The sequence below is a fragment of the Mustela nigripes genome, chromosome 3 (assembly GCF_022355385.1).
Source record: "Mustela nigripes isolate SB6536 chromosome 3, MUSNIG.SB6536, whole genome shotgun sequence".
NCBI lineage: Eukaryota > Metazoa > Chordata > Mammalia > Carnivora > Mustelidae > Mustela > Mustela nigripes.
The window spans coordinates 135,297,802-135,312,588 of NC_081559.1; the positions used below are offsets into that span (position 1 = coordinate 135,297,802).

Below are 14,787 nucleotides of genomic sequence, written 5' to 3' on the forward strand. Positions count from 1 at the left end.
GTCCAGGTTGGGGAGATTGTCTGCTTGGAGCAGAGAAGCACATCCACCAGCTTTTTGGCCAGGCTTCTCACAACCACAACCAGAAGCATCGAATTCCTGAGCCTCTAAGAAGTTCTGTGATGAGGGTGCCTGGGTGGCTCAGTAATTAAGCATCTGCCTTCAGCTCAGGTCATGATCCTGGGGTCCTGGGATTGAGCCCTGAACTGGGCTTCCTGCTCAGTGGCAGGAAGCCTGCTTCTCCCTCTCCCAGTTCCCCTTGCTTATATTTCATCTTTCGCTGTGTCTCTGTCAAATAAATAAAATCTCCAAAAAAAAAAAGTTCTGTGGTGAAACTTTGCTTGCTTTCTGGCATCACTCATGGCTAGCTTAGCATTCAGCTTATAAACCCTTCCTGCTGTTGTTTTTGGCTCCTATCATCCCTGTCCTTGTGGGTTTATGCCTTTGAATGGTCTCTATTGTTTTAGTGGGATTTTTAATTTTTTTTCTTTCAGATTTTTATTTAAATTCCAAATACATAGTGTAGTATTAGTTTCAGGAATAGAATAGTTTATCACATATTCAATTCTTAGTGTTCATCATAACAAGTGCCCTCCTTAATATCCATCACCCATTTATGTATCACATCCCTCCATCAACCCTTAGTTTGTTCTCTATCTTTAAGAATATCTTAGGGTTTGCTTTCCTCTCTCTCCCTTTTTTTTTTTTTCCTTCTTAGTGGGATTTTTTTTTAGATGGACCTGAAGTCCTCCATCCTCCATTTTTTTTTTTTAAAGACTTTATTTATTTATTTGACAGAGATCACAAGTAGGCAGAGAGGCAGGCAGAGAGAAAGGAAGGGAAGCAGGCTCCCCGCTGAGCAGAGAGTCCGATGCAGGGCTCGATCCCAGGACCCCGGGATCATGACCCGAGCTGAAGGTGAGGCTTTAACACACTGAGCCACCCAGGCGCCCCTCCATCCTCCATTTTTAACTGGTCTCTTCGATAACCTATTAACTGGTTTCCTATAGGCTATTCTTCACACAGTAGCCAGTGTATTGAAAACATAGATAGATCATGTTACTCCCTTGCTGAAAACTCTCCAGTGGTTTCCCGTTGCACTTAGAGTAAAATCCAAATTCCTTACCTAGGCCTATAGGACCTTATATGATCTGGCTCCTGGCTGTAAGGCCTGAAAATCAGGCCTTATATCCTCCTGCTCACCCCATCGGTTAGTTCTCTTCTCCAGCCCCAGTGGCCTTCTTGCTGTCCTCTGGACACCAGAGCTGGTTTCACTTTCATTAATTATCTGTTCCTATTCCGTGCTCATTTCCTAATTCATTTATTGTTTTTACTATCACTTTGTTGCATTGTTTGCTCTTTCTTCAGTTTAACTTTGTTGATAGAATATTAAAGTTTTATAAACTTAGTAACTTTTTTATTTTTTTAAAGGATTTTAATTAATTAATTAATTATTAATAGAGAGGGAGAGCTTGCGTACCTACCATGCACCAGCAGTGGGGGTGAAGAAGCAAGCTCCCTCATGAGTCAGGAGCTGGATATGGGGCTTCAACCCAGGACCCTGGGAGCATGACCTGAGCTGAAGGCAGACATTCAACTGAGCCAGGTAGCCCACCTTTTGTCCTTTAAAGAATGCCTTCAGGGGGCGCCTGGGTGGCTCAGTGGGTTAAGGCTCTGCCTTTGGCTTGGGTCATGGTCTTAGGTCCTGGGATTGAGCCCCACGTTGGGCTCTCCACTCAGCGGGGAGCCTGCTTCCCTTCCTCTCTCTCTGCCTACTTGTGATCTCTGTCAAATCAATCAATCAATCAATCAATCAATAAAAATCTTAAAAAAAAAAAAGTGGCCAGTTGTTTCAAAATCAGTTTTATGAGTGCATTCCTACTAATTTGACTAAAAATGCCATCTTTCATATATGTATAATTAATCTATTTCTGGGTCCTGTTCTTATGTATTTATCCATTTTGATATAAGTATTTTACAATACTAATCAACAAAAGCCCCACATTGTTTTTCTTATTCAAAGTTTCAATGATTGTAGGTCTTATCTCCCAAAAGCATTTTTATTTCTAAGATTTTAATTGGGATTTGTAATGATTTGGGGGAACTGACTGTTTTTAAATATTGGGCCTTTTTTTTCCTGGGTTCAAGATGTCTCGATTTTTACAGGTCTACTTTCCTAGATCTTTTTTTGTTCTCCCTTCTGTGTCTTTTATTTATTTATTTTATTTAAAAAATTTTTTTTAAAGATTTTATTTATTTATTTGACAGAGAGAAATCACAAGTAGATGGAGAGGCAGGCAGAGAGAGAAAGAGAGGGAAGCAGGCTCCCTGCCGAGCAGAGAGCCTGATGCGGGACTCAATCCCAGGACCCGGAGATCATGACCTGAGCTGAAGGCAGCAGCTTAACCCACTGAGCCACCCAGGCGCCCCCTTCTGTGTCTTTTAAATAAGAGTTTATAGTTTTCTTCACAAAGGATTTTCATACTTTGTTTTAGCTGTAATCTTATTTTATAAGCATTGTATTATTGTTTCTATAAAAGGAGATTTGAAAAAATTGATTTTTAGTGTGGACAGAAGGTATCGATTTTTGTATATTCTAGCCATCTGACCGAGATTTTTTATTCATTCTAAAAGCTGGTTGATTCATTTGGGTTTTCAGGAGAGACGGTCAGATTGACCAAAATGTTTTCCTTGTCTACTCCAGTAGTTACACCTCAATTCTCAGCACTGGTAATGAGGGTTCCTTGTTTTGTTCCAACTTAATGGTAAAATATTAAGTCTATTTTTAATATTTTTCTAATTTGACCATTTAGTAAGATGTATCAGTGGGAGTTCATCAGATAACCTTAAATAACTTTAGGACATTTACTTTTCCTAGAGGTTTTCTCATGAAAGGGGGCTGAAATTTATGCTATGCAAATTTACTAAAAGGTATCTACTGAAATTAATCAAGTTTTTTCCTTCCTTTAATTTAGTACAGTTAACAGGTTTGAGAGTTTTATTATTTTTTTCCCAAAGATTTTATTTTTGGAGTAATTTTTACACCCAGTGTTGGGCTTGAACTCAAAACCTGGAGATCAAGAGTCACATGCTCAGGGCGCCTGGGTGGCTCAGTCAGTTAAGCCTCTGCCTTCGGCTCAGGTTATGATCTCAGGGTCTTGGGATCGAGTCCCTCAGTGTGTGTGGGGAGTGTCTGCTTCTCGATGTCCTTCTGCCCGTCTCCCCCTCCCCCAACTTGTACTCTCTTTCTCTCAAATAAATAAATCTCAGGAATAAGTCACCTGCTCTCCTGACGGAGCCAGCAGGTGCCCCAGCATTGATGAGTTTTCTATTCACTCATGTTGGTTTTATATCTTTTAAAAACACAGTTCCAGATTATATTTACTAGTATTTCCTCTAGTTTATGCCTTGGGTTTTAGGAACTGTGCTTGTATTATTTATCAACTATTAACAAACCAATTGATTAAAACCATCACGGGGCGCCTGGGTGGCTCAGTGTGTTAAGCCTCTCTCTGCCTTCGGCTTGGGTCATGATCCCAGGGTCCTGGGATCAAGCCCCACGTCGGGCTCTCTGCTCAGCGGGGAGCCTGCTTCCTCCTCTCTCTCTGCTTGCCTCTCTGCCTACTTGTGATCTCTGTCTGTCAAGTAAATAAATAAATATCTTAAAAAAAAATGTTAAGAAAAATCTGTGAGATGGGTCAGCAGGGGAATCAAACGTTCAAGTGCCAGGAATAGCATCAACTACTGTCTGAATGTGAGAAATGATTAAACTACAGGTCAGGTATTTTAAATTTAAATGCAGTTATGAATGAAAATACAATATAAACACATTAAAATCGCCCAAGCCATGTAAAACCCGAAGGCATTAAAATTTATTAAATGATGCAATAACAACAGAATTCTTTATTTACAATAGCATTATTTAACATCAAATAAGCAAATAGCATCAGCAAAGCAATATTAACTTGCATAAATGTATTTAAAATTTCTCTGAATATATCTACCTTTGCATAAACTGCTCACACTAGAAATACAAACATCAATGCAGGTGAACAAAGTGATGTTCAGAGTCAACTCCATTTTGAAAATAAATCACAACCTGAAACACTGTAAGCTTTCTCCTGAAGAACCATAGTTAATATATTGCTTAATTTTACCCTTGTATAATCTTTTCATATACACACATCTCAGATGCAACTTCATGAGGAACTGTACAAATAAAACCCACAAATGACAAAGGAACAAAAATGACAGTTAAATGTTTGAAGAAATGTATCATCATCACTATTCAACAACATAAAGGTTAAGTGATGATGCACTTATTCAAAAATTGTACACAATTCACTATACAAATATAATACATTGGACAGCTATGTAGGAATATACAAGACTTAAAAACAGATCTAAGGCATTATGCTAGATTTTAGCATTTTGAGGTTCTTGCACATAGCTTTTACCTGTAGTAAGAAACTTAAAAGATTTTGTTTTAGTCTATAAAGAAACACCAGGGAGAAAATTCTAATTAAAATCGAAGCCACTACAGTAATTTTCTTTTGTGCAGAGAATGCTTTGCTCTTAGGCAGCATACTACCATACAAATACTAGAAAATTTTAAATTCACACCAACAATTAATGGCTTAAGTTGCATTTCAAAATTGATTGTGTATCTTTGGGTTCTGCAAGTGGATCTGTGCCACCCATTTCATGTGTTAAGCCCATATGAACTCCATTTTTAAACACAGATTAAAAATTGCATTATATAAACTGCAAAAACATTGCTTTCGGTTATTACAGGCCATAAGAGATACACGTGGGAGGGGCATTTTTAGTCTTTGAGTCAAACGAATTCATTGTAGTAAAACAGCTCACTTCACTTGTTAAACTTAGCACATTACATGAACACTTAAATGAGTTTTACAACCAAGTTAATGTATGTATACTTTTCACATTATGTGTTTTTCACATTTAGTAATATAAGTAAAACACTGATTATTTTGTTCTATTAAACAAAACCAAGTACTCAGTCTAACAAATTTATTGTTTACAGCATGAGAAATACTGATAATGAAGGGGACTGATTTTGGCTTTTGCTTCTATAGTGATCAATATGATCAGAGGATTCCTTCACTGACTTTTCTTAGTTAGATGTAAAGCAAAATCCACTACCTGGTCTGAGCCACAGGAGAATTTATCATCTCTTTTCCTTCAAAACAGTAATGATCATGAATTACTCTAGATTACCAGTATCACAGGTTTGCAGATTTGTCTGAATTGGGATGGACATTAAGACAGTGGGCAGATGGGTCAACGATACAAGATACACAGAGATTTTTGGGGACAGTGTTCTGGTGAAAAGGGACTGAAAACAAAACAAAGCCAGTTTAAACTCCATTTCTCGTTTGTGCCGTGTGAAGCTGAAGTCGTTCTGATTCACATATCTCTAAAAATCAACTTAAAACCGGTCACAGTAAACTGTGTCATGTGAGCCTCATCACACCGATGAGGTCACGGAGTTCCGGGCCAACATCTGCTCATTTTTTTCCATCTCTGCTGGGCAACCCAGTGGTTTGGTGGAGACGAGCAGAGCCTCTTGAGGGGCCACGTGAGCTGGAGGCCGTCGAGAAGTGCTGTTCCTTGGCCACCTCCCTGTAGTGAGACCCCTCTCAAGTGGAACAAGGTATCGAAATGCAAATTTCCAGAACATTTCTTTAGTATGGAGCAACACTTTCAGACTGTCTACTTAACCATTTATCTTTGGGCTAGATCTCTTTCTATACGCCCTTATTTGCCCGTAGAGAGAGAGAGAGAAATAGGGGTTGTTGGTACATTTTCCACCCTGCCACGAATAAACAAACACTCAAATTTCAAGGAAAAACCTCTCTGTTCCTAAAAAGCCTGGCTAATGAGATATAAAATGCTTTGCTTTTTAGACATCAAAAAGACATCATTCTGAAATTTAGGTAAGAAAGTATGTGAATTAGGGGTTGGGGGGAAATAGCTCAAAAAAGGCCATCAGTTTCTCGGTATTGCGGCTGTCTGAAACTGACGCCCATTAATAAAAGATTATTCCCCTACCAGAGTGGGCAAGAAAAACCATAAAAGTGGCCTGCTTAGTAACATGTAGTCTTTCTAAGGTTCATTAAGAAAGAATATAAACATATAAAAATCAAGAATTGGTTCCTACAGCGGCTGCATATCATATAGATTAGATAAATGATTTATGAGCAGAATCACGAGGTTTAGAAAATAAAAAGTCTTAAGTCTACAAATTAGGTCTAATCAAGGCATCGATATCCTTTACAAAACACCTTTAGGAGACATTGCTATGAAGATATCTAATTTAATACTGAAGTACCTCAATTTTGAGTCAATTCCACAATATGTATACCTCACAAAAATTATACAATTAAAACACTTAAGTTCTCAACTTAAATTATTGCTTGTTTACATATAAATTGGATTTTATGTACCTTACAAAACTTCGGCTTAGTCAGCACTGCTAAAAAACAAAATAAAAACCACATGGCGGAGGTTCAATCTGTTGTGATATCTGCTGTCAATTTTAAACACACTGTTATTTTTGCCCGTTTTTGTAGGCCAATGTTGCTGGGGAACAGAATAAACATGCTTCCAAAGCAGGTATCCTTAGTTTGATTGGTATCAAGTCCTAACTTTGCTCCTCTCCTTGCCAGTAAATGCATTTTTCTAAAAGTTAATAGTTAGCAATTGTTAAGTGGCTGGCAAAACATTTAAGGAAATAAAGGGCTTACCTGGTTTCTGTTGCTTTTTAGTTTTTTTCTAGCAAGATGAGTGAATGTAGGAGAGAGGTGGGGAAGGCCGAGAGGGGAGGGAGAGGCAGGATCACACAGGGGAAGAAGAGGTGAAGAGGTACGGTCAAAGCTGTCTGAGCAGCCTAAAGGGAGCTTAGTTTGGAAATGAACGTTTCTTCTCAATTCACAATTTAGATGAACTAGCTTGATTCTGACAAAGGAAAAAAAAAAAAAAAGGAAAAAGCACTTGATCTTATTAACAGCCCTCTCACAGGCTCCCTTTCATCTGTTCGTAACTGGAAACGCTTCCCAACATGGTCTCTAGAACTTCTACAAAGATACAACTATGATTTTATCGGTCCTCACTCCTTGGGTGTCTGTACATACAGCGCTGTCCATGGTGTCTGCTCTGCTTTTATCCCAAATGCAGGCTATAGTTTAGAACACCTTTAGTTTGATTTTTTTGTTTGTTTGTTTGGGTAATTCTTTTCTTTCCCCGAGATGAAATCTTAATCTTTTGCACTAGACTGATAAGCCAGGGAAAACAAAGCAAGAAACCAGTGTCTGGAACCAAACAGGAACAGAACAAGAGCATGGTTGTTTTCCTTAAATACATACATTTAAATACATTCAATCTGACACGGGTATGAAATTTGCCTGTCAACATTTACTTTGCAGGAGAGATCTAAGTTGCACTAAGGTGAATGCAGTGAACAGACTGAGCAACTGTCTGGACGTGAGCTTCAGACTGTCAAGAGAAGAGGCAGCTCCTCCTGCAACAGCCAAGTGGACTCCACCCTGGGAGCCCGGGCCCAGGCCCATCTGCTGACCTGGCTCTGGCAGAACTGGCTGGCAGGTCGATTGGGTCAAAACAAATAGACACAGCTCTCCAGGCTGGTAAGTGTTTTGAGCAAGTGAGCCCAGTCAGCTGAAGAGAGAAGCAACCAGCTATCTTCAGTGTCAGCAATATTTCTGCAGGAAAACAGAGAGAAGTGTCAAGTACTTCTGAAGTTGTTATAAAACACCGTTGTAATACTCATCGTGAGATCATCAGAATACCTGGCCATTTTATTTTTTTAAATTTTTTATTAACATATAATGTATTATTAGCCCCAGGTACTTGGTCATTTTAAATACTGCCCATCCTGAAGGCGGCATCTGGCTGAATTACACTTGATTCTAATGCAGACAAGCAGAAGGCACTGGTCCTAACCGGACACATTATTTCTAAAGGCAGCGGATCCTACGTACCGTTTTGAAGACGGAGAGACTGAAGTGGATTACCCGTCTCTCCTGAATGACTGCTGCTCTCTTCCCAGCAATATCCCAGACCAGTTCAATCTCTCCCACCTTCTCCAACGAGATTACTAAGATACCTCGTTGCTGAACTGCCCTTGCTTTGTGACAGCATATTTCAGAAGTGGCCACCACTTGCTTACTCCTTCCTCAGAATCATCTGGTACAAATCCACTTTCAGCAAAATGTCTATCTCGGCTCTCCCTTGTGGAGAGATGCCCTGGGTTCTGCGGGTGTTATCCTGGCTTCAGCAAACTGAATAAGCAGGGTTTGGCTCTCGGGGCATTCGTGCTAGTTTTTGGCTGCTATGCAGTGACAGTCTGAATGACTGAACACAGAGGGTTGGAGTGAGCAAGACCCCAGTGGAGGTTGTCTGCTTGGTTGGCGCCAAGTCTATCTGTCAGTGCTTTTCTTTGGCTGTTGACTATGTTTCCCCCCGAGATATTTTATCCATGTAGGAAATACTCTGTGCCAGGTTCTGGGGATATCACCATAACAATACACTTCCGGTCCCTGCTATCAGAACACTGAGTGGGCCAGGCGGACATAGAAATAGCATGGTCCGAGTTCCGTAGAGGAAACACTGGGTGGTTGCTGTGGGCACGAGTAACAACTGCTTTTGGGGTTTAGATCTTTAGACACAGCACATCAGGGCCACTAGAGATGGTCTAGTTTAAGTCAGATTGGAGAGGAAGTTTCACCTAGTCCCTTGGAAAGAGAGATCTGGGCAGACTGCTGCCAGATAGTGCAGTCTCACGGTCACAGGGGGGCTACCCCCCGCCCCCACCCAGCTGCGTAGCTCCCCCAAGCTTAACCCATGTGCACGAGACCTGCTCTGGCTACACCTCCTCGTGAAGAACAGTGAACGTCCTTCTCTCTATAACAGACAGTTGATATCTACCTTTATTCCCAATTTGTGTCACTTACGTGATTTTATATAGAACTACTCCATGGCTCTGACTGAAATAGGAAAAAAGTAAATTTTCCAGTTAGTCTGGAAAAACAAATTCTATTGAGAAGTATCCCTGTCCTTAGCCACTTGAAGGCGGCAGTGTTCTCTCACACGAATGGACACCAGTAAGCAGCCAGCAGGCAGGATCGGTGTCATGAAAGAGAACATGGAGTGGGACATGCATCTCTAGAGGGATGCTGCTTGGCTTGGCATCTGGCTGTGTCACTTTGGGGGGGGGGGGGTGTCACTAAATCTTTCTGTCCCTCCTACTTCCTAGGGCAGTCATGAAGATTAAACCAAATGATGTATGTGGAGTGATTAAGTACTTCTCGCAACAGGTAAAGTGCTTGGTTGGTGTTCTCGCCACTATCACCATCATCACCACCTCAGAGCGGGTCCTCGTTAGTGATCGATTTCCGTAACACGAGCCAGTACAAGTAATTACAGCCCCGCTTTATACAAGAGCCCTGCAGCTGAGCAATAAACTCAATTTTGGCCTGTTTAAGTATACGTAAACTGCAGAGGCATACTCTAAGTCCTTGTAAAGGAAGAATCGTTGGTGATAGGAAATAGCCGCCCTTCTCTAAATGGTGTTTTGGTAAATCGCTCTGCTTTAAGCAAGGTACAGTTTTAATCTCCATTTCAAGATAAGTGGAACATAGATTCAATTAACAATGAATCACAGTGCTTTCCAGCTCAACAAATAGAACCAGGTTACGGATAAAAATTCTGGAAACAGTTCCTTAATTCACAACAGCATCAAAGCTATTCCAGAAACATAAGAGGCTGCAGATGACTGGCTCACCCTCTGTGCACACATCAGTATTACGGTGACAAGGATGGGTTAATGGCCAGTCATCACTCATGGATTAGAAGGGATACACTGTACCTATTACCCCTGGAGGAAACAAGAGCCTCTGACAGACCGTTCTTTGGCCTTAACATTCACACGAACGAAGTACAGATGGGTAAGCAAGATTCAAGACAGGGACTGGGAAAAACAGGGAAAGTGGGAGTGACACGAATGGTCCAGGCTAGATGACAACAGGCAGAGCCTTCTTACCCTGCATCCTGACGGGTACTTGGGATGGGCAGAACATCCTGTATTTACTGAAAGCTGCTTTTTGTGGTGCTGATCATTCCATCTCAGTTTTAGCGGGCACCCTTTGGGCACCTAGATGTGCATGCAGGTAAATACCCTGGGCCCACCGGCCCACCTTCCCTGCACCTCTGCCTCTCCACTGTGCCCAGGCCCCCTCTGTGGATTAGTCGATCCAGCCTGGGAAGTCCCTGCTGCATTCTGCTTCTTGGAATGGTCCCCCTCACTTCCAGGAGGGATACCCCCCCCACACACTTGCTGTGTGGAGTTGGCCAAATTCCCTAATTCTGAGACTCAGTCTCCTCATCGATGAGCATGGGGAAGGGCTAAATCTCTGATGGGCCCTGAATGTCCCTGTATGCTAGAGACCGAATGGTATGTTCCCTTTCTTCATGTCAGAGGCTTTTCCCTCCTAAGATGAAGTTTCCTAGTGCCTGACACTGAGGGCTCTTCTCAACATGGAGCTGAATCTTCACTGTCTGCCTGTCCTACAGAATGTGGGAAGGTTTCTTTTCCCTTTAGGATCTATAAAATGAGAGAAAGGAAAAGCAACCAATTTTTGGGGGGGGGGCCTTCTCCAATGTTACTTGGATAAAACCTTTAGAAAGGTATCACGGGAGCTCTGTGTCCCCTTTGGGGAAGTGGGAGGTAGAGTGCAGGGACTGGGAATGCACCCTTTGGGGTCAGCCTGCCTGGGATCCCTTCTTGGTGTGACAGAACCTCAGGTGAGTCATGAAACCCTCAAAAGAGTAGTTCTACCATACAGTTGTGATGTGGTTTAAGTGATCTAGTTTAAACCAAGCCTATAGCAAACAATCATGCTTGTGGTAAATGCTCAATACCTGTTGGTTGTTTCTGGAAAGATTATGAAGATGCCTGGGTGGGCTCAGTTGGTTAAAAATCTGCCCTTGGCACAGGTCATGATCCCAGGGTACTGGGATCAAGCTCCGAGTGGGGGGAGGTGTCCCTGCTCAGCGGGGAGTCTACTTCTCCCTCTGCCCTCTGCTCCCCCTGCTTGTGCTCTTACAAATAAGATCTTAAACAAACAAAAAGATTACGAGTGCCTGCTTTGTGGGGGTGCTGGCCTAGGCTGGCACATAGTCACACTTGAAGGTGGCCGGAGGGAGGTCTCATCCTGTGGTTGTGGGTTCAGGGAGGAAAATGTGATCCTGGCCCCAAATGCTTTCTTCCTCCCACAGAGCTTCGATGTGCCCAGAGGTTAAGCTCCCTGGCACTTCTGGGTTAAAATGGGCTATTCTTTAGTGGACGCCTAATTATACTAATGTCATTGTTCCTCTGGGAAGTGCCATCCTAGGTTTTAAGCATCTACTTTATGCACACAAGGCATCAGTGGGTTATGTGGCCACTCTCTGTAGAAGTGCAGTGGGGTAGGGAGTGGGGTGGGGGAGGCAGGACTGGCAGCAAGAAGATGGCAGCCCGGTAAGGGGCTTCAAACTCCAATAAATGGCACATTTAGAGTTTAAACACAGGGCCAATATGAAATATATTCTATTTTCTATATGATTCGCTATAGCAACATTGACCATTTAGATGAGCTGTGTATCTGGGTACTTAGAGAAAACATCTATAGAACTCCCCACCCATGGGCCTCTCTGCAATGCATGACTATGGTTCTATTTTTTTTTTTAAGATTTTATTTATTGATTAGACAGACAGAGATCACAAGTAGGCAGAGAGACAGGCAGAGAGAGAGAGGAGGAAGTAGGCTCCCTGCTGAACAGATAGCCCGATGCAGGGCTCCATCCCGGGACCCTGGGATCATGACCTGAGCCGAAAGCAGAGGCTCTAACCCACTGAGCCACCCAGGCGCCCCAACTATGGTTCTTTTTTTTTTTTTTTAGTATTTTATTTATTTGCGAGACAGAGTGCGCATGTGTGCACGCATGAGTGGGGGTAGGAAAGGGATGTCAGAGGGAGAAGCAGACTCCCTGCTGAGCAGGGAGCCCATTCAGGGCTCGATCCCATGACCCTAGGAGCATGACCTGAGCCAAAGTCAAGAGTCAGATGCTTAACTGACTGAGCTACCCAGGCACCCTGGATCTATTAATTTTACTTTTTATTTTATTTATTTATTTGACAGACAGAGATCACAAGTAGGCAGAAAGGCAGGCAGAGAGAGAGGAAGCAGGCTCCCTGCTGAGGAGAGAGCCCGAGGCGGGGCTCCATCCGAGGACTCTGGGATCATGACCTGAGCTGAAGGCAGATGCTTAATGACTGAAACACCCAGGCGCCCCATGGATCTATTACTTTTTAAACTTGGATATTAACAAAACCACCCAAGATCCACTTCTTTTGTAGGAAATTGAACATTGATCCTACATTTTCTCCACTGAGAGAGAATTTTTAAGTTAAAAAAAGTTATCTACTGCTAAGGAGTATATCCCTTAGCTTCAGAGGGCCCCTGTGGGCTCATTTATCTACATGCTAAACTGCTTCCAGAGCCTTCCTGTTAACAGATCTGCTTTGCACACAATTCAGTTGGGTTCTAAGTACCAATTATTCTTTTTAAAGATTTGATTGAACATGGTAATATCTTTCTCTTTAGAACAAGTGTTGAAGATAATAGACAAATAATATACATGACTGTTGCCCAAACAAAATGAAATACAGAGAAAATCCTTAAGAAGAATAAACATACACTTAATTAAGGGATAGACAACAATTAGCTCCTCTTCATCCTCCTGAAGATCTAACATCATGATTCAGAAAAAGTAAAAATAAAAGTTTGCTCAAACGTGACTGATTCATTGCTGCTTTTTTGGCTATCATAATATCATTTCAGAGCAAAATTAGTGTTCTTAATTCATACCACCACCATTAGCTCAATTAAAATGAATTTAAAGAAATAATTATTCATAGAAAATCACTGTATGCCACATAAAATTACAAGGTATTTTTCAAAATCACCAAGTGTTATAACTATCTTCAGTCTACTTGCTGACAATGTATCTGCCAGTTTTGGTCTATAAAATACCCACGTTCACTTTACTACCCTATTCACCCTGTGCTATTTCTTACCCGTGACGCGTCTCCCTCCTGCTTAATCATATCCATTCCAGGCAGCTGGTTTGGGAAAAGGTTGCCTCCCCTCAGAGCAGGATCATTAACCTGAGGGCACAAGACAGCACAGTGGCTACCTTCAGTGGCACGTCCAAAACCAACCATCAATCTTCCTCCTTGTCTTGGTTTTTAGGAACAGAATTATGGAGAAAGAGAACTCTATAAAAACAGCTCCATCCCTGTATCCACTCTCCCACGTATAGATTTGGGGGGGGCGGTGGAGTATGGAGGAACAAGAAAATAAAAGTCACACTAACTGCCTTCAAAATTAAAATTTTCCTTCTGTGTAGAAATTTGACAGAGACAATAATACTAGAAACATTTTCATGCCTTAATATGTTCACCTTTTTGGCTGGTTGTAATGATACTAATGACTCGTATATGGGACTTTAAAGTCATCTGAGAAGCTCCTAGTATCTTTGCTATTTAAGTTAGTTAATTGATTAGCAAGAGCAAGTCTGAGTACCCAAACAGTGCTGAATTTGGGGAATCTTCTACAACCAAGTGAACTATTCATTAGCATTCATACAATTAGTAAAGGTACAAATACTAATACTGTATAGGACTGATTTTGTCTGAAGAAACACGCTAGAGTTGTATTTTTTTGGCTTCTCAAATTAATTCTGATACTCAAAAGGTTTAAGTCTATGCAAAAGTTTCTATACAGAAGTGATCTGGGTTATTACAAATGCACCAGTTTACTTCCAGATAGGCTGAGACTAGACTATGTCAGTGGCCCTGGCTTTATAGTTTCCCTAGAAAGAGAATCAGGAACCACTACTGGTTTCTTTTTGTAGAAAATACAAAATCAACACCATGTTTTCTCCACTGAAACGATTAAGAGTCTATCTTTAATTATGTCTCTTTAATTTACCCAAGTAAGCATTTAGCCACCATCAATTCAACTACAAGAAGTGCAAATTATTACACACACAGAGCTTTCTTAAATTGCAAAGGGCTTTGAATTTTCTCATGCACTACTCTGCATTTTTATTAACATCTTATAGAATAAAACGCTGAGGTGCTGTAAAATTTAGTAAAATTTTCACACAAATTGTGGTTTACCAACATCAGATTAAATAGACCTAATCAAACTCTGAATCTTTCACCATTCTCACAATTCTCATCTAACTGGAATATCCAGTTCTGTCAGTGACTTACTAAGTCATTTAAACCCTCCATGCCTCGGTTTCTCCATACATGAAGTAACACTCAGGGTCCTTGCCACATCTCTACTTTGCATGAACTACTGAGGTAGTAGAATGCCAAGCCATTTTGTGCCCTTTAGAAAGAAGTCTTCTGTAAATACAATTTAAAAATTACCAACTGATATTTTTACCTGTGGCTCAGCTGCCTCAGATTCTGAATCCCCGGCTGACTGAGGTAACAGTGTGCTGAGTCTCTTTGCCACCAAGTGAAGTTGGTGTGCTCTTAGGGATAGTAGAATCACTACAGCCTTAGTCAGAATTACAGTCTCAAGCAGAAGCCTTTTAAAAATTGGCCAGAAAATTATGGCACCCACATCCTCAAGATGATGGATTAGAACAGTTTTTGGATGACCGGTGTCATTTAAAGCTAACTGGGTGGGGACC

General features: G+C 41.4%; 1 protein-coding gene across 7 annotated transcripts in view; it reads right to left on the reverse strand.

Moving 5' to 3' along the window:
* Positions 1 to 3,847: 3,847 nt before the first annotated feature.
* The window catches only part of NCOA2 (nuclear receptor coactivator 2), a 303,539-nt gene continuing 292,599 nt past the window's right edge, over positions 3,848 to 14,787 (reverse strand). For all 7 annotated transcript variants that reach the window (XM_059394696.1, XM_059394697.1, XM_059394699.1 and 4 more), the window contains 2 exons: positions 13,154 to 13,243; positions 3,848 to 7,739 (listed from right to left, as the gene is read on the reverse strand). In XM_059394696.1, the coding sequence (XP_059250679.1) occupies positions 7,728 to 7,739; positions 13,154 to 13,243 (102 nt within the window). In that variant the 3' untranslated portion in view covers positions 3,848 to 7,727. The remainder of the gene's footprint in view (positions 7,740 to 13,153; positions 13,244 to 14,787) is intronic.